At 43.4% G+C, this 18,484-nt stretch overlaps 1 protein-coding gene across 2 annotated transcripts; it reads left to right on the forward strand.

Moving 5' to 3' along the window:
• The first annotated feature begins 575 nt into the window (after positions 1–575).
• Positions 576–16,998, forward strand: LOC142575971 (small integral membrane protein 14). 2 transcript variants are annotated; one of them, XM_075685830.1, is made up of 5 exons: positions 576–746; positions 8,303–8,444; positions 11,416–11,464; positions 15,146–15,282; positions 16,345–16,998. In XM_075685830.1, exons 2-5 carry the CDS (start codon positions 8,373–8,375, stop codon positions 16,381–16,383), a joined length of 297 nt encoding a protein of 98 aa, XP_075541945.1. In that variant the 5' UTR covers positions 576–746; positions 8,303–8,372; the 3' UTR covers positions 16,384–16,998. The 2 variants fall into 2 exon arrangements, with proteins under 2 accessions (XP_075541945.1, XP_075541946.1); XM_075685831.1 differs by lacking the exon at positions 576–746 and adding an exon at positions 1,610–1,762.
• Positions 16,999–18,484: the final 1,486 nt, after the last annotated feature.

The following is an 18,484-nucleotide window of genomic DNA, read 5'->3' on the forward strand; positions in this document are numbered from 1 at the left end:
TACATTCCTTTTCTTTTTTTCCATCTCGTTGCTCGCTCAAACCGAAACTTGGACTGGTCGTGCCCTGAAGCAAACGATGTCTCGTGCCGTGATTACTGATTCATTAGCTACTTACTGCAGCAGAAAAAACAAGATCGAAAATTTTTGTGTCTTTTAACAGTTTTGCTGTAAAAAAAAAAAAAAAAGAGAGAGAGAGAGAGAGAGAGAGAGAGAGAGAGAGGAACAGCTAAGAGAGGACACGGACATTAAATTAGGCATTCAAGCGGTGGTTTATTTCATGGCGAACTCAACAAATCACATCTAGGTGCCATGGTCCATTATGATTGGATGAAACGGCACATCAGTGCGCCCCGGTACGATTTGTGGAGTTTGCCATTTGACACGATTTAGATTCGTCTATACCGTCCATGATACGGTCTATACCGTATTTGAAGTTCCCGCTATGCATTGTGGAAGAGAACGAACGGAGCCAAGCGAGATCAACTCACAGTCAAAATCGTAGATATATCCAAAGCCGCTGTCAATGCCACTGTACGTGTGCTGCCATCTGAGTGAGGCGTGAAGGAAGTTTCGCCGGAAAGCAGCTACGCTCGGTCAGTTCTCTCACTCTCCGATCCACGACGTTTCCGTTGCAGTGTTCTCAGCTGACGTGTGTTAAAATGAGTGGGTGATACCGCCCGTCTGTCGTCCAGCATGTGTTTATAAACATTACTTCAATAACCACCCGCCGCAAGCTGTTGCTACCGGTACGTATTCTTCATCATCTGTGTGTTCGCTTTTCTAAACCTTTGCCGTGTATTCCCCGGCTGTGATGACCCAGTTTTTGGCCCACTGGTTCGCTGACATGTCTTGTTTTCTCGGGGGACTTGGGAAGCGCGCGAGTCCTACTGATCACGCCCACGCGAACGCATATTTTTTGTCAAGGCCGTCGATTTAACAACCAGTGGAGGGCACGATCCATGTTTGTATGACGATCGGGGCCTTCTTGGTCGCGACGGCTGGCTGTTCCGTGTCGGGACGACCCGAGACTCCTTGCGAAACCAGAAAGACCGTCACAGTTGGGCGAGCGCGTGATTGCAACCAGTTTCGACGGTTTGATGTCCTACGATACAGTACGGGTGGTCATACGGTTTAGGATCCTGGTTGTTCGTTAATGCAAGCTCTTCTCGTGGAAACTGGTTGTGGTCTCGCGATTTCGCGGTGACAAGACGCAGTGACACGACACCGCTTCCCGTGTCACTCGACGTAATCCCCTGCAAAGTTCCATGCTGATGTTGAGACGAGATAATAAACTTACTAATGCGCGAGGACCCATAATATTTTACCTCGCTCTGCTTTGCAGCAGCTTCTTTTCTTTTTTTTTACGGTTCTTGACTTGGATTTTGTGTGCGTGTGCCTGCTAAGTTCATGTCTACAGCATGAGGCCTTTAGTGTTCAGTGCTCCGTAGGCGTAGTACGGACGTAGACAACCCCGGGAACGAATGGCAGTCCGAGCGGTAGCTGTACGAAGGAGGAAAATAAACATACAACGAAAAAGTAATGTAGGAAGCACGCGCGGTTGTGGAGAGAAAAGCAGTAGAAGAAAAAAAGAAAACGTGCCGTCGTCTCAAAGCAGCTGAGTGCACAAGCCGACAGGTGTTTGAGGCTCTGAGCGCTACGTCAGCTTAGCAACGGCGTACGCGCGCATTCCGAGGTGGATCTTCTATTCGTCTGAAAGCGGCAAACAAGCTCGACTAAAGGTCCGCACGGAACGGCTCCCGAAGTAAGTGGATATTCGCCGCGGTTCGTGAACTGCGATTGCCCGGATCGAAGCGGTCGGTGCCTTCAGCACCGAGCACCGCGAACAGGCGGAATGTCGCGACCTTCTGCTCGCTTTGCAAAACGCAGCATTCGCGCTCCCGTAAGCATATGCTCGGCTGTTTTGAAGTAAAATTCGCTACTGGCTTTTGCGCTTGTTACGCGAGCGGCGCTTGTTTTCAGTTTCGGTTGATCGATCACTGTGATATTGATATCACTTTGTTGCACGTTACTATTCTCCTCTCCATTCATTTTTTAACCCTTAAACGAAACTAGGAGGTGACATGAAATGCATGATAAGATGTTACTGCTGAGAAAAAAAAGAAATGTTAAACGTATGCTGCGTACGGCGGTAAAACGACTTGCGTGCAGCACAGTTTTTGCAGATGTGCCTACTGGTGAATAAATAACGGCACAAATTTATTTTCATGAAATTTTGCAGTAACGCTAATACTTTGTTGCTCCCTATATGTTGTTTGCTTAGCTGTAGACTGTTTCCTTAGTAGTGTGATGAATTGCTAAATAGGTTCTATGATTATTGCGCTACTAATATTCACCAGCGGTCAGTTTTTGCTGTCATTAAACATCTTGCGCCTTGTGAGTAGTCTAGCTTCAGTTAATGAGCTTGTGGTAGCTTAGCGGCTATGGTGTTGCGTTGCTAAGCATGAGGTAGCGGGATCGAATCCCGGTCGCATTTCGATTGGGGCGAAATGCAAGAATGCCCGTGTCTCAGGCATTGGGGGAACGTTAAAGATACCCAGGTAATCAAAATTAATCCTGAGTCCCCGACTACGGCGTGCCTCATAATCAATTTAATCGAGGTTTTGGCACTTAAAACCCGAGAATTCAGTTAATGAGCTTCTGTTATGCTGAAGAAAGCATATTCTGTGAAGTTGTGAAGTGGCAATTTGGTATTCTGTGCGGCTCTTGAGGTATTTGTTTCACACTTAAAATACCACATGTGTATTCCCGCCCCCCCCCCCAATTAAAAGATAAGTGTGGAAGAATGGCTATACACTTAAAAGCTTTTATAATGAAATCGCATCCTACACGAAAATGCCCTTGCTATATCTGACAATCATTGTAAGCCTATATTTGTTACTGATATCTGCAAAAAAGAAAACAGTGTATAATTACTTTATTATATCCGATATGATTCGTTATAACCATATTCCTCATATTGAGGTTTTAGTGTACCATCAAATTTTCGCACATAAGCCTGCAGCCTTGACTGGGGAGCTAAAAGGTATTAGAAAATAGTTTCATCAAAGGCTATTCACACCAGTGCTTAACCAGACCCAGTCAAGTTTAATAGTTGTGAATGAGCACTGAATAACAGTTTTTCTATATATAAACAGTGGCTGCATATTCTGGGAACTTGTGTTGCGGTGTTGGCATGTAGCCATAAGCTTGACTCATGCAAAACCCTGCAGCCTCTCAAAATTAGAAAGAAAGTGTTTCTTTCACAAAAGAACATTGTTGTTTCCATTGCACATGTGGTGCGGCATAGCTTATATCAAGTGGCTGCTGCCTTGTGCGGCAACAAGTGCAGACGTTAGTTTTCCAAGATATGTATTGTTGCAACCGCCTACAGAACAGTTGCTACGTAGATGGAGCTAAGCAACCTGTCTCCACATCATGCGATGTGCCTTACTGCATGCCGTCTTGAGTAATCCAAGTTCTTACACGCAGACCCATGCGACCTTTCCTCTGGCTGCATGCATACTTTTTCTACATTGGTACATGATTGACAGCAGTGCCTTTTGTACGCTTGATGCCATACGCAGGCTCAACACTTGAGCATACGAGTGTGTTTGATTTGCATAGTGCTGTCCATATTCAGCTGATACAGCAGGCACTCATGAGCACACTCTACTTACCCTTAAGGCTGTTCTGCAGAAAGGTCAGCATACCAAGTGAACACTTCATCCTCAGACAGCTGCGTCAATGAGGTATAGGCAATGCCTGCTGTTGCCCCTTTTCTGTAATCAGAATGTGTGGGTGCCACGTCTTCTGTTTCTTTACTTGTGACCATTTCATTGCTCATATAGTTTGACGTCAACCGGAAGTGGCCATTTTGAATTCATAAGCTTTCGTTAAGCCTGGCCTTGTGCCTAGTAGAAACAGTCATTGTGCCTTGTTGTGCTTCCATTACTTTTTTAAACATACGCGAGTTAAAAGGAAATTTTGAGAACCTTCGCATAGCAGGATTTTTACTGATCAGAATGCTCCTGCTGTTAATGCTGCTGGTAGCATGATGATGGTATTGCAGTGAAGCATAATGTGTGAGCGGGGCATTTCCTTTGTTTGTTGCATGCTTGATTATATTAGTGTTGCTATCTGTCCAGCTGGGCAATAAATTTGCACATTACCATGCTTCCTTCATTTGATTGCTAAAATAATATGTTCAAATCACAAGTGAACAAACAGCTCTTGTTTTCCATGGTAGAAAAAAGCACATTCAATTATTCAAATTATTCAGTTAGCTGGTCTCAAGAGCACATACTAGAACGGATTCCTAGTGTGCTCAACCTGTACATTTCAACCTTCCTGTGCAAACTGAAGTGATTCCATTGAATCAGCAGCATTTTCAGTAGCATCCAGGCGCCAGGAATGGCTATGCTGAGATGTGAGAAGCAGCAAGGAAAGAGTCAGTCCAGAATGACTGCATTTGAGGAACCATTGCAGTTATGGACATTCAGTTCGATCAAGACTGAAGACCGGTAGTGGTTTAGCCGTGTAGCGACAAAACTAGAGCTATTTTGGTAAGAAAGCAACACAGATTAGTTTTGGAAAGACAGTGCTGATAATGGCAAGTAGTGAAAATGTTAATTTGTTTAATTTGTTAAACACAAAGAAAAGAAAATGCACTTTTATTTTAAGTGCAAGGAAGTGAGGTAAGAGTGTAATCCTAGAACATAGGTGGTGTTATTTTATCTTTATTGTCATGGTTGCAGCTTGTGATTCAGCATTATGTGAATCATATAAGGGCATTTAGCACACACTATGCAAGTATAACTCCGGCTGGCTGAAGTCTAACTTGAGCTTATCGGCCCTATCGTGATGGTAGACTGGTTTCCATGCTGCTTGTTGATCATTAATTGCTCAGGGTATATTTTTCTTTCTTTAAACAAGCATGGTAACTGAAATAAGATGTAGGCAACTCAACCCAAGTGAGATTTTTTTTTAAATTGTAATGAGATCTCAAGTCCAGCGGTGCTGGATGCCATAAGAAGTGTCTGGAAGCATGTCTATTACGATTGCTCAAGTGTATGTTTTCTTACTGCAGAACTGTATAGAATATAAAAAAAGCAAGTACTCGGCATGATTTACGAGAGCATTACTTGATAAACGTGAGGCATTTTGCTCTGAATGGCCTGAGCTAGCCTTTTGTTCTGAATGAGTGAATCATGCGTAAAGCTAGAGCTTGCCAAGTGAAAGAGCATAATACAATAGCCTAGCCAGTGTGCGTGAGTGTGGTTTGTTTGTATCACTCTAATGAGGGTCGAGAATATTATTGCGTACTTTTATTTGCTTTTGAGAAAAATTATCTGCTGGTGTAATAACTCCATTTGAAATCACGCACGCCATCACCAGATTATAACAATGTTATAAAAACTCGTCATTTTGCTGTTTGACCATGTGACAGTATGTTTCCATTTACCAGGGAAGTAATATATATTCATTTAATACGAACGTCACATGCAAGAAATTGACAAAAGAAAAGAGGAAATGGGGAGATTTTATGCTATGTTCTAGGAAAGAACTTGGGTATATGGCCAACTGCCACAAAACTTAACTTTTGCAAAATTGTTTAGAAATGATACATATATGCTATCATATATCATATATGATTTCTGTTCCTAGGATTGCTACTGCTGCTGTTAACTGTATTAAGTGTACTTTTTCTATGTATTTATTGTTGGAGGTCCCTCCCCAGTCTTTGACTATGGGACCTCCTAGAGTTACTTTTTCTGTAAAACACTTCAAGCGCTTCAATAAACTGAAAACTGAAAGAAATCTTGGTAAAGCTGCAGGGCTGGTAATGGTCCAGTTTTTTTTTATTAGTGGCCTTTAAGTAGCACCTAAGCAAACGGTGCATGCATGGGGTGGTTAGTGGACATGGTGCAAATTGCTGACCTTGGCGTCCAAGATTTTCAATGTGTTGCGGGGGCTACCCAATCGTGGATGTCATACCAGGGAGTCATGCTGGTTCTTAATGTTCCAACTTCTGCTACATTTCTGGTGAGAAGTAATGGCAGTGTTTTTTTCCAGTATCGGTATGAAAAATGTTCATTTCTGTAAGCTTTTTCTGGTGCAGCCACTCTTATTTCAAACATTAATTTTGTGCAGAAATGGCTGTGTACCTACACTATCTGAGACCAGGCTTTCTGTACAGTGCAAAATTTTGTTGCTTCACTTCACTTTATTACCTTAAAGACCACCGTTTCGGGGGTATTACATAAGGGGTCTTCAGGTACAGGGGCGAGTTAGATTATCTGCACTCCAGGTGTATTGTAAAATTTTTTGGCTTTTAATTAGAGGCCGCTGCTGCTGCTGTCATGGCTGTGCAGGTTTGAACATGTCAGCTATAGTCCCTAGAATATTGGATATAAAGTTTCTCGTACCTTGTCTTACATTCTTTACAAAGTTATTCCTCAGAATTTTAAGAGTGACTGCCCGCAAACAAACGTCATGAAACAAAGCACTGACAGCATATGCCTTTTATGTTAAATCTTCTCAGACTGAAATGTTAGAAGTGTGAAACAAGAGAAGATTGTCCAATGCAAGATGCAATGCTTCTGCCAGAAAACTCGCCTTCGTCCATAGCGTTCGCCACCAGCGTTTCCCGGGAAGCTTGAGAAGTAGCCAGAAATCTTTGAATGCTATCGTGTTCCACTCTTAAAGGCAAAGCTTAAGCATCCTCCAATTTTTTTTACTGTATTTAATTAAAAAAATACAAGTTCCAGTTGCCGAAAAGGTGAGCAAATGTATACAATCTATTTCTGTTTTAAGGATTTTGCTTGTTACAGATAGACAAACTTCATTGAAAAGTTGGATGTCAAATACAGACCTTTTTCTGCTAATCCTTTTCTTTTCTTGAAGAATGGATAGTATGGATTCCTCATCAAGAGTGCATCTAATTTTTAGTCACCCTTGCAATTCAGAGTATTATACTAGCTAAACACATTTTTAACATACCAAGCAACTCACAAAAGATTTGATTTACCAGCAATTTCAGCACAGTATGAAGTTGTACACAAGCCTCTCTGTGACTAGCCTATCCAGACTATCTGGCTTTTGCTACCCAGACATGAACATATCTCACTGTGCACTCTATATTACTCTATAGCGCTGTTTTAAATGTTTATGGTGTGCCACACTACAGACAAACTTTTCTTAGTTCAGTGTAACACAGCTTGAAGTAGCAGTTCGTCTTGGCTAAACAATTAGGCATGTTAGGAGTCTGAGATGAATTAGTCAAATTAGATACATGTTATCTATTCTGGGCAAGCAGCTTGTGCTGGCTGTAAGCAAAGATGGACACAGGCTCTGAGAAAGGCAGATAAGATTGAGAGAGAGTCTGTAGTGCCACTTGTTGCATGGGGCTGGCTGCATAGGCTAGGGTTGCGTGCCTCGTGATAATGAAATCGCAACTTCGCTCTTACTGCTCACTGAGGTTTCGTGTTGGTGTCCTTTGCTGACATAAACGACTGCAGCAATGAAACAGTAAAGGGTAGGCTAACTTGGCACAGTGCTTCAGCTTTGGTTTTATTTTAACAGCGTTATGTCGGATAAGGGAACTGCTGACTGCTTTGAGCAGATGTGCTGCAAAGGACTGGTGCTACTAAGTAGTGTACAGTTATTTTTTTAATTAGATGTCACATTCTCACCAAAGGTGTCGTGTGTGTTAAAATCATCTGCAAGAGTCTGCCACTGTTTTTATAAGTGATGCGCTTTTGAAACTTGGCTTCATTTAGAATGTTGTATTGTGGCTTGTGTTCATGCAGCCATATATGTTGTAGTGAAGCATTGATTCCGCTCTAGACACTATTTCAACTGGACATTATTTGAATAGATCACTGTATGTGCTGTTCAGGCAGCAGTGTAGGTATGAGTAATTCACATGTCAGATTGCATTTGCAGTAGTAAGGTATTGGATGCTGTTCTGTGAAAAATGTCCTTATGAGAACTCCTTTGAACGAACATAGCGTAAGCGCAATATTTCTTAGACAGCTGTTTGTTTACGCTTTAAGTTATTGGCAGTATTCTGCTTATTGTAAATTTATCATGTTAGCTTTGTATCACACATATAAATAAATGTGGATACAACACGTACTGCACTTAGACGTAACATATATGATGTTCCGTGCGTGTCTGTATAGTGCTTGCTTCCATCTTCTGTGTGTTTGTGAAAATGCATAAATTTAAAAATACTGGCCCCAGATAAGGTGGCAATATAAAGTTCTGTTCCTCACAAATAGTTTTTTTCTCCCTGTTTCAGGTAGCAGGTTGCAGATCGCACCAAACCAGAGTCCCTACTTGACGCAAGTGCCACCAAGGTATCTGCAAGCATGGATGACGGATTCGATCCGTGCGAGTGCATCTTCAGCCATGAGAATGCCATGCAGCGACTCATCTCGTTGGTGAGTGACGCGTCACCTTGCACAATGCGAAAGTGTTTATGTAAATCTGCAGGCTTTCTCTGTTTTATTGCAATGCCAACTATATGGACGCTCAAGGTGCATTGCCACAGTCGTCGTAGCCGTGCTGTCTCACAGCATCGACAATACATGCATGGCCCACATACATTGGAAGGTCTCCACAGACACAAGTGATGTGCACAATACATTGGGCTGCAAGAATGACCTAGCCAAGCGACCGTACTCTCACGCTTCACTCAAGCAGCTATGCAGGAAAGATGGGGCAGTGTTTTGCCTTCAGCTCCTGGCATGAGTTGTCTGCACACACGCACTAGGTATTCCTGCTGACCAGCTGTGTGCATACCGCACCATGGTGCGTACGCTGGTTTGAGTGGAATGGACAGCAAACGTAAAGCAAAAACTATCTACCCTCTCCATTGGGCGCTGACAAATGCTGATGGATTACTGTTTTCATTTCGTGCACCATCGAAGTGTGATGCCTGCAATGCCATCGAGGGTGTTCCTTATCATGCCAGCATTTTGAGGTGCCTGATAGCTGCCAAGGTGCTGTATATGCTGCACAGCAGCAGTTGGCCTCACATTTTGGGTTGCGCCAAGATGAGGTCCTCGCGTATTGTCAGAATACCATCCATAGAGATTGAGCGTAATTCTAACCCTAAACCCTGCTATTGCTTTCTGTGCTGTGCCCTTCAAGCAAAACAGCCGCATTTTTTTTTTTTTTAACAGCGACATAATGTCCGGGCGAAACGTTCGCAGCCCAACCACAGAAACCCCCGCGGCCTCCCCATTACGACGGCAGAAGAGAAGTGAAATTCTGCACTGGAATGATTAGCGGCAACGGAGCCAGCTGTGGAAGAGGACGAAGCTCAAGCCATTGCTGATGATGATAGTTTTTGCTCAACAGAGCCATTTGTGGAAGACCACGACAAACGCGTACGCAGTGGCGCTGGCGCGTTTGCGCGGTTGGCACCTGAGAATTCCGAAACACTTGCAGTCCGACCATAGAAACCCTACGGCAGAAGCTGTGGCGCGCCATTGGCTACGCCAATAGTAACGTCGTTTCTCTCTCGCAGCAGAGCCAGCACGCAGCCAACACCAATAGAGGGTGTTGACGCAGCAGTCGTTCGTTCTCCCGATGAGCAGCTGGCCTACGAGCAACAGCACCGAAAGCAGGAATGGGAGAGATCTCGTCGGCGTCGTGTCAACGCCTCGTCAGAAGATCGGGCCCGTGATGCGGAGCACAAGTGGTCGGGCCGATCCAGCGGCTCTTGTGGCCGAGCTAGTTTGTGAAGCAGGGCTAAAGTGGCAACGTTACGCCGCCGACGCTGTGGCCGAGCGAGATCGCCAGCAGCGACATCAGGCCAAGGACCGGAGTTTCGGACCCGCGAGGCAGAGCAGCAACAACGTAGACGTTAGCATAAACACCGGGGCCACACATTTCAGCTTCGCTGGTTTTCCATCTGTACGGGGTGCTTGGGCGCTGTTTATTTCCCTTCTCATTACAGTCTCATTCCGTACTGAAACATTCGAAGGTGACAGAGCACGCCAAGAGTGTGATAACCAGGGCAGATTTTCTGTACGCACTGCACTGCCTCATTAAAGACAGTGAAACAGCTGTAATGCCTTAGTAGCAGCAACTCTTAATTGTTCAACTTCTCTGTTGTGCTTGATGTAATGCTCGTCAAAGCCACGTACATTTGTCAAAATACTCTGTTTTGCAAGCTCCCTTATGGCTTAGCATATGAACCACACCACAGCATCTTCTAACTGCCATTTATCTGTATGCAGTCATTCTCTGTAGGATTCCTTCACTTTTCCATCATTGACAGATGTCTATCCTCATTACTTGACATGCTGCAACTTAATTTTATGATGTCCTGGAGGAAAATGACCTGGTTATATTTTCCAACTGGTCCGTGATCAATGAAATATGTGCAGAAGCAGCACATTAAGGGACTTTCCAAGTTGTGTGCTTGAGGAAATTATTGCACTTATCGAAGGACCATGCTGTGCAGTGATAAAAATTGTTTTGAGCAAATTAGATTTTGCTCAAGGGCAAATGGTGGCATTGTTTTGCAGTCTCTTCATTAAATACACCGTGATCAAAAATTATCGCTTACAACTACACCGACAAACCAAGGTTTCACAAGAACTGATGCATCATTCTGTGCATGTTTTAATTTGTTAGTGCATATAAAATGTCATTGTTGAAGCTTTTAAATTGCTTAATTTCATTGTACCTTTGCTTGTATGAGATTTAATGTTAGCCAGCATGAGGCTTAATAGTCTAAGATAAATCTATAAATGGTATCTGATGAACCTTTCCTAGTACTATACTGAGTAGCACCATGTTGTAAAAGTACTACAATGGCTATAAAACTAATTATGGCTATGTGTTAGTGTGTTTATGGGCACAGGTTTTTTTCCCACATTTTGTTTTCTTTCCTTCAGTGCAGCCTCTTTTCTTTCTTTCTTTTTTTTCCGTGTACAAATGGAAACTAGTATTTCCACCAAATGTGCTATTTTCATGCCTACTGCTTTATTCTGCACAGGCCAGAATTTCTCTCTTTTAACCACATTATGTCATGACAAGCCTGAACTGAACTTGGTGTACATCTAGTTGTTGCACGGTTAGAGATAACTGAACTATTAAAAGTGAAAGGCAGTGCTTTTTACCTTATGGCAGTGCTCTGCTCTGTAACAGGCCTACTGTGCTTAAGACCAAATTGTGAGCACCATTAATGGACTTGCTCCTACCAAACAAAGCTATACTTTGCAGACTTGTAGAATTAAATGCAAAGCAGTGCAATGATTGAGGTGCAGATGACACAAAGTGTGTCTGCTCCGATACCTTGTGTCACCTTAATTCTTGCCCTTCTGATGTTCTTTGCACAATTCAATAAGTGTCCTTCATTAGGGTGTTGCGACTTACCCTTATTTCCATGCTTTGCAGCTGCGAAGCTCTCAGTCCGCCTGCACGGACTCTGAATGTTTCCAAGAGAGTAAGTGGCCTTGGTCTTTAATTTATCTCTTTTTGCAAGACATTTTTTCTTTAAAGGGGGTGCTTCCGCTGCGGCTGGGATTTGATCCCACGACCTCGAAAACAGCTCAGGCACAGAATCGCCTTTCAAGGCTGTTCTTGGCAAATAAGTTCTGCGGAATCCTGCAAGGTGAAGAAAAGTATGTGAAAGTGAAAAATTGGCATCTACCTGAATTGTAGCATGAAGCTGCGAAGGAAGTCCATATGGGTTTCTCAGAAAGAAGACCTTGCAATTAAAAAAAAAAATCGTCTTGGTCCGGGACTCAAACTCTGGACCAACGTCTTTCCGGGGCAGTCGCTCTACCATCTGAGCTAACCAGGAGGCTAGTCGATCACAGAGTGAGGGCAAAATAATCAGCAATTTGAGACACTGGGACACTGACTATGGCAAATCAGCTCTGTGGAAGGTGGAGGAAAGTACATATAAAAAGTGCAGGAAAGTACATAAAGAAACACAAATGGGTTCGCTTTGTAGCTTCGTGCTACAATTGGGTGGATGCCAATTTTTCCCTTTCGTGTACGTACTTTCCTCCACCTTGTGGGCTTCAGCAGGACTGATTTGCCATATTCTGTGTCCCAGTGTCTCGAGTTGCCAATTAATTTGCCCTCGCTCTGCAATTGGCTAGCCCCCTGGTTAGCTCGGATAGTAGAGCGACCCGGACGGGCGTTGGTCTCATGTTCGAGTCCCAGACCAGGATGAGTTTTTCTTCAAATGCGAGGCCTTCCTTCTGAGAAACTCGTATAGCTTTCCTTCGTAGCTTTGTGCCACAATTCAGGTGGATGCCAGTTTTTCACTTTCAAGGCTGTTCTTATTGCCGATTGGTATCCAGTAGTGATCCCGAAGGGGGAGGACACCGGTAAGGCAAAGAAAGCAATTCTAGCTGCTGGTGAGCCCACCTTAATGGCACGGCCACACCAGAAGAAAAATGCACGTTGCACACCGCCAGTGCGGGTAAGGTTCAGCGCAGCCACAACACCAACAGCCGGTTAGCCGCTGCGACAGTCACCTGACAGCATGAAGGTATCGCATCCGCTTAATAAAGTGTGCTACCCTCAAAGCCCGTTGAACGTGAGGGCGAAACAAGCCGTCCAGCGGGTCCAGATGACGCTTACTGCATCGTGCACATGTGAATGACGTGGTCACTCTTACTGGTCTTCTCTCTCTGCAAGACCCATCCCTTAAGCAGCACAAGTCTGCCGCACACAAGCTTCTGTGGCACTAATTTTTTCTAAAACATATCGGTACTCTACTAAGCAGCAAAAATGCAGGCCAAAAGTAGACATGCAGGCCAGAAGCAGATGTCGAGAGACAGAAAGCTTTCATGTCTCTTGGAGCTGCTAGCCTTTAGCCTCAACGGACTATAGAGGCAAGTACGACTATGACGGCCAATGCCATAATTTTGACAAAGGTGTCTTCTTACACAGAAAGTAGCCCTGCTTTGGTTTGCAGGCATCATCGATTCTTGAATCTGATCAACTGACTATAGGTGGCACATGATGAGGACTACAGAGGGCACTGACAAGCCACAAAGCTATAATTTTAAATTTCATTCAAACATCTCTTGAGCGAAGGAGGATTCCAAATCAATCAGTGGCTCACCAAAAGTGTGTGAAATTTGCATTGTGTTATGGTATCAAAGTTGTGGCATAAAGCTTTGCCACAGTATTTTAAACTAAGAAGAAACATGGCATGTGCATAATGCAGGAAGTGGGACTGAGTAATTAAGGAATACAGATCGGAGCCACAATGGTTTAAGTTGATAATTTTTCCTTTAAAAAAGAATTCTCTTCCCCCCTCCTTTGATTGAACGCATTAAGTTCTAAAGAAAGTTCTATTGTCCTTCTTTTTTGCTAAAGAAAAAATTATCACTCTCTTCCCCCGCACCTTTGATTCAGTTTAATTTTATGTGCTGAACTTGTGTGTATGGAACAGTATGTCTAACGTGTGCACTTGACGTATGCATAACACGCATGCATGCAGGACAGCTATGAACCACGGTATGTACACAGACCTTGCCTTATCAGCAGTGAGCATTAAAATTTCATATGGTATACAAAGGGTCTCTGGATGATAGTATAGTCCACCCATTTGCTCCCAAAAAAGCAAACACAGAGTCCCTGCAGTTATGTTAAGGTTTTACATGAATCTTAAGGCGTGCTATTCTAAAAGCAAGAGTGTAAAATGAAAAGGCCATTTCTATTTGTCGCAGGTGACAGTTTACCAGCCTAGTGAGTAAAGTGCTGCCAGTATTTGTAACGTTTAAGTGCTACCGCAGCTGTGTACCATGTTGGCTGCTATGTAAAAAAGCAAATCACAAGCTTGCTTGTTTGCCAACGTTGCACCTGCTTAGCTCTCTTGCACCACTCAATATGGAGGCTGACAAGGAGGCATTCATGCAAAAAGTAGTCCTGCCATTCGTAAATTTCTAGGCACTGCCTAGAAATTTGCTAGCTGGCGGTGAAGCAGGCTTCCACGGATGTCTCTGTGTCCAGTGGCTTGTTATGTGGTCTGAAACGCGGACACTTGTGGCGGCACTTAACGTTTACACCTGTGCACCACCGACGACAGTGCAGATAGTTTTGTGTGGAACTCCTGAACAATATGCTATGTGAAAGTACAGTCAAGCATTGTTATAACAAAGTTGCATTCGACAAGAAAGTACCTTCATTACATCCCAGTATTTGTTATAGGCATATATTCATCACACGCCGATATTGGTGAGGAACATTTCAGATTTACTTCATTAAGTCCATGTTCATTACATGGAGGTTAGATTGTATTGGTGCTGCATCTTATCTTCAGTTTTTGAAGAATCACACCCGTATTAATGAATGTAAAAAATTCTACCTGATGGTTTCACTGAACATGTTTATGTTATTTGCTCAAGTGCGGACTGTCACCAGCCATCTCCTTTGTTTGTGCATTCTGTAGATAACAAGCTTTGGGACCAGCTAACAGTAGTGGCCTATGCAATGTAATATGGAATGTGTATCGAAAATGTTAATTCACTTTAGTGTCGCATTAAAGATCAAGATTAAAGAACATTGTAGTAGAGATAAGGAGTTAGATGCATTTTTTTTACTTCATTGCATTAGCTGGCATCGAAAATTGCAGCATAATTATTTAGTTATTTTGTTTATTAAGATGTGCATAACATGCTTGTTATTAATTGCTTTAGAGAACATGTTGTGCTCATGGACTCCAAAAAGGTCCTGGACTAGCACCAGTTTCAAGCTATCTGCCCATAGATTTATGGCTAAACATTTCAGCACTAGTACTGTTAAATGGGCTTTGAATGCCAAATTCTTGATTCACATTACCAGAGCGATAGAAGAGCACAATGTTACTAGCGCTTTCAGTGTCTGTCTCCCCTTTGCATCCTGTTTTTGTCATGCTGGTAACATGAATAAAGAACGGCTTGGCCTTCACATTGCACATTAATGTGGCTCTGCCATGCCTCACCAGGCATATTTTGCATTCAATTTTCCCGGAGAAATATCTTCCTCTTCTTCTTTTTACAATTTTGATGTGGGCTGCTATAAAAACAGGAGCAAGGAGATTTGGGCACGGTAAAAAAAAAGTCAATATAACCCCACATAATGCAGGGTCTGAGAATGCACGTGTGCGTTTTTCTGCCTGCAGTGCCAGCGATGCAGCAGGCTGCCGGTGGCTCTGGCTTCTTTCTGGTCATGGTAGGGTGGATGGTGCTAGCCGTGGTGCTCTACTACTTGCGCCCAAACTCACTGCGCAACCGTGATAATGGCAAGCCCGACAGACAGGTGGGTGCAGTTGACAAGGCTTCAGGAAAAAGGCATTGTGGTGATCGGGCAGGCTTTGGTAGGCAAGTGCAGGTACAAAACAATTCAAGAGAGCAGGGACAAGCACGTCAGCTGATTGCCCATTTAACCCTTTACAGACGAGTGCTGCCTACAGGCAACACCCAAGAAAAAAACTTTTTTCCTTGACAAGTTTCAATGTACGGAGTTTCTGAATAAGTGTCCTTGGCCAACACTGAATGATAGGCAGCAATCATCATTTGTTGGATTAGAACAAAAACGAAGGACGGAAAAACAAGGAAGTTTGGCATGCAACTCACTTTCTTTTGAAAGCACGATACGAAGAGAGACATAGATGCAGAATCCCCAACTGTGTTGGTAACACACCGGTAATATAGACTGCATGCAATGTACTGCTATCAAGCTCAGTATAACCTACGACACACCGCCGCTTTGCCACACACTAGCGCATTGTAGCTCTTACTAAGGATGTTAGTGCACCTCTGTTTCGCACCCAATGGGACCTGTCAATACAAGTTCCACACGAAGCCACAAGTGGTTTGCTGCCTGTTCCTCTGCTTGGGAAAGAGTTGTTATATCTTGATTTCAAAATATAACTGTCTAGCTTCATGGTCATGTGTCAAGGTCCCGTGCACTTGGTTTCGACCGCATATACATAGCCTTTCACTACACGAATGAACAGTATGGTCGCTCAGTCATCGCTCATGTCTGTAGTCTCCCTTGTCCTGTTCTTAAGTGCTGTAAAGAAACAGCACTTAAGTCTGTATAGCGATTGGGTTGCTGTTCGAATGAAACTTGCAGTTCCGTTCTTCTGTCTTCTTTAGTCACACATGATATGAACACATCTCCATTGTTGCAGAACTACCAGATTGAGCATGTTTCTTCTTAGATCCGAATGCTGTCACTTGTAGCTTACCTTTAACTTTAGGCGAAGGAAAAACACGAGCCTTTTTCTGGTGCAGAGTGAAAAATGCTTACCGGTCGGTCAGTATTGCACCATTGATATTGTTCTTTTGTTTTTAATGTTGCTCATCATCTGTGCAGGGTCCAAGCAATGACCCCCCCAGTGGCTCAGTCTTCTGAGGGAGGAGCCCAGCCCAGCCCCTAACAGAAAATGACCAAGCCGAAGAGCTTTAGCTGGCGGCACGGGGGAGAAGAACACTCTTGCATTAACTGTTCTGGGCTTCTTTTTCTGGGGGAACCACCACCGCCACTCACCGCGCCTGTCTAGTATGTGTACATAATGTGTACATAATACGCACGCACCACGGGACACAGACAGCAGAAAAAAAGAATGTATGCAGGAAAGCTATGGACCATGGTACGCACACAATTAGACACTGCATGTGCAAGACTGTTGTTGCAAGGCCACGCGCGTGTATATATACTGCACGTCTCTCGCACAGCAGGTTTTTTTTTTTTCTTTTTGTAGAATTTACCTGGGGATTGTTTTAGTGGGGTTTTTATTTTTTTCATTATTTCAGCTGGGAAAGGTGTAGGTATTTTTTTGTTTTTCACCCATTTTTTCTCTCTTAAATTTGGGAGCTGTTCACTTGTTGTTTTGTTGCACTAGTTTATCTATTGTAGTGACTTGACTATACAGTGGTATGTGCTCTTTCGCCCTGTGCCCTAGATATATGTATGAAGACAAAGGCTTGTTTTGGATCATTTGCAAAATAAAAAATTGTGGCTGGATGACACCTTGGTCCAATTTTTCCATTTGCTTCTGTACATGCGACTGCTGGTCCATGGTAAAATATGACATCACCTTAGCCAAAGATGAGAAGTCTTACAATCGCCAGGCTGCCTCCACTCCTACCTGTTCAGCCAAGTTAACAATGCTGCTGCTTGTCTGAAGTGCCAACTGCACTTAGTAATATCTTTCTTTGAGCCACAGAATTTCATAAAATTACTAGAGCGAACTGTGGCACTAGTGGCTACAAGAGCTGGAAGCAGGAGAGCTCAGCCAGCATAGGAATGATGGGTAACACCTGGATTTGCCTAAACTGTGTCCTTCTGGCTTTTAATGGCTTCTCAACTTTTCAAAGTGACAATTTTTAAGAAAACATTGCGTTATAAATTCAACATTATTAAAATAATCTGATAGCAGGATTTGGAACGCAAGACTTCTAGCACAGAAAGAATCCTGCTGTTAAAACCATTATGCCATGGATGTGCAGACAAGCGGAACCACTGTAATCGGCAGAAATTATGCATGCTTGCCAAGCTTTATTACCCACTGGAATAAAGTATAAATTGCTATGAAATTGAGGCCAATTTAGGCCCAGACAAAGCGTAATAAATGAAGCTACAAGAACGTCTGAATTCCCAAGCATGAAAATCGGACAAATCCGTGTACTATGCAACATTCCTATGGTGCATGAATGATCGCAACGACGCCAGAGACGTCTAGTTTGTAGGAAACCCTATGCTTTTAGCAATCACTCAAAAGAAGCTCGTATTGAGATCGTAGTTTTGGCACGGAAAACACCAGAATTCATTCAAAAGAAGCCAGAGGTGCTTCCCCTTCAGGCACCATGCATTCCAAGAGAGTGCATCACAAGCAAAATCGCTGATTAAAATGCTTGGCATGCCGCATACACCTCGAGAAACTTCTAATTGGACCTTTGCCACAAATGTAAAATGTGTGCAAGTACTTTAGCAAAAAGTTGGGAAGTGGTGCAAATCTGGGCATTTACTCTTGGAGTCTGTACATCGCCACGTAGCAGATTACCTTTATTTGTTTCCAACAACGTTCTACATGCATCAGGTGTATTTTACAAGTGGCTCGGTGGGTGCTTTCCAAATATGCTAGGCATGAAATAGTTAATTTTCTCATATCTGACGCTCCTGCACAGAGTTTGCACGTGGAATCCACATTCTGTTAACTCGGCAAAACTCGCTCGACAATTTAGAATTCTTATACTGTTGTGCTGCAGGATGCTTTTAATGATTTTGAAGATGCAAGAAACTGTGAAGGCAAATTTTCAATGTACAGAATTGGTTAATTCGTTTGTGGGGTTTTACGTGCCACAACTATGTTCTGACGAGGCATGCCATAGTGGAGGACTCCGGAAATATGGACCACCTGGGGTTCTCTAACGTGCACCTAAATCGAAGTACCATGGATGGTTTCGCATTTCGCCCCCACGTGGCCGCCATGGCCGGGATTCTATCTCACGAC

This window comes from Dermacentor variabilis, chromosome 3, assembly GCF_050947875.1.
Source record: "Dermacentor variabilis isolate Ectoservices chromosome 3, ASM5094787v1, whole genome shotgun sequence".
NCBI classification, from domain to species: Eukaryota; Metazoa; Arthropoda; class Arachnida; order Ixodida; family Ixodidae; genus Dermacentor; species Dermacentor variabilis.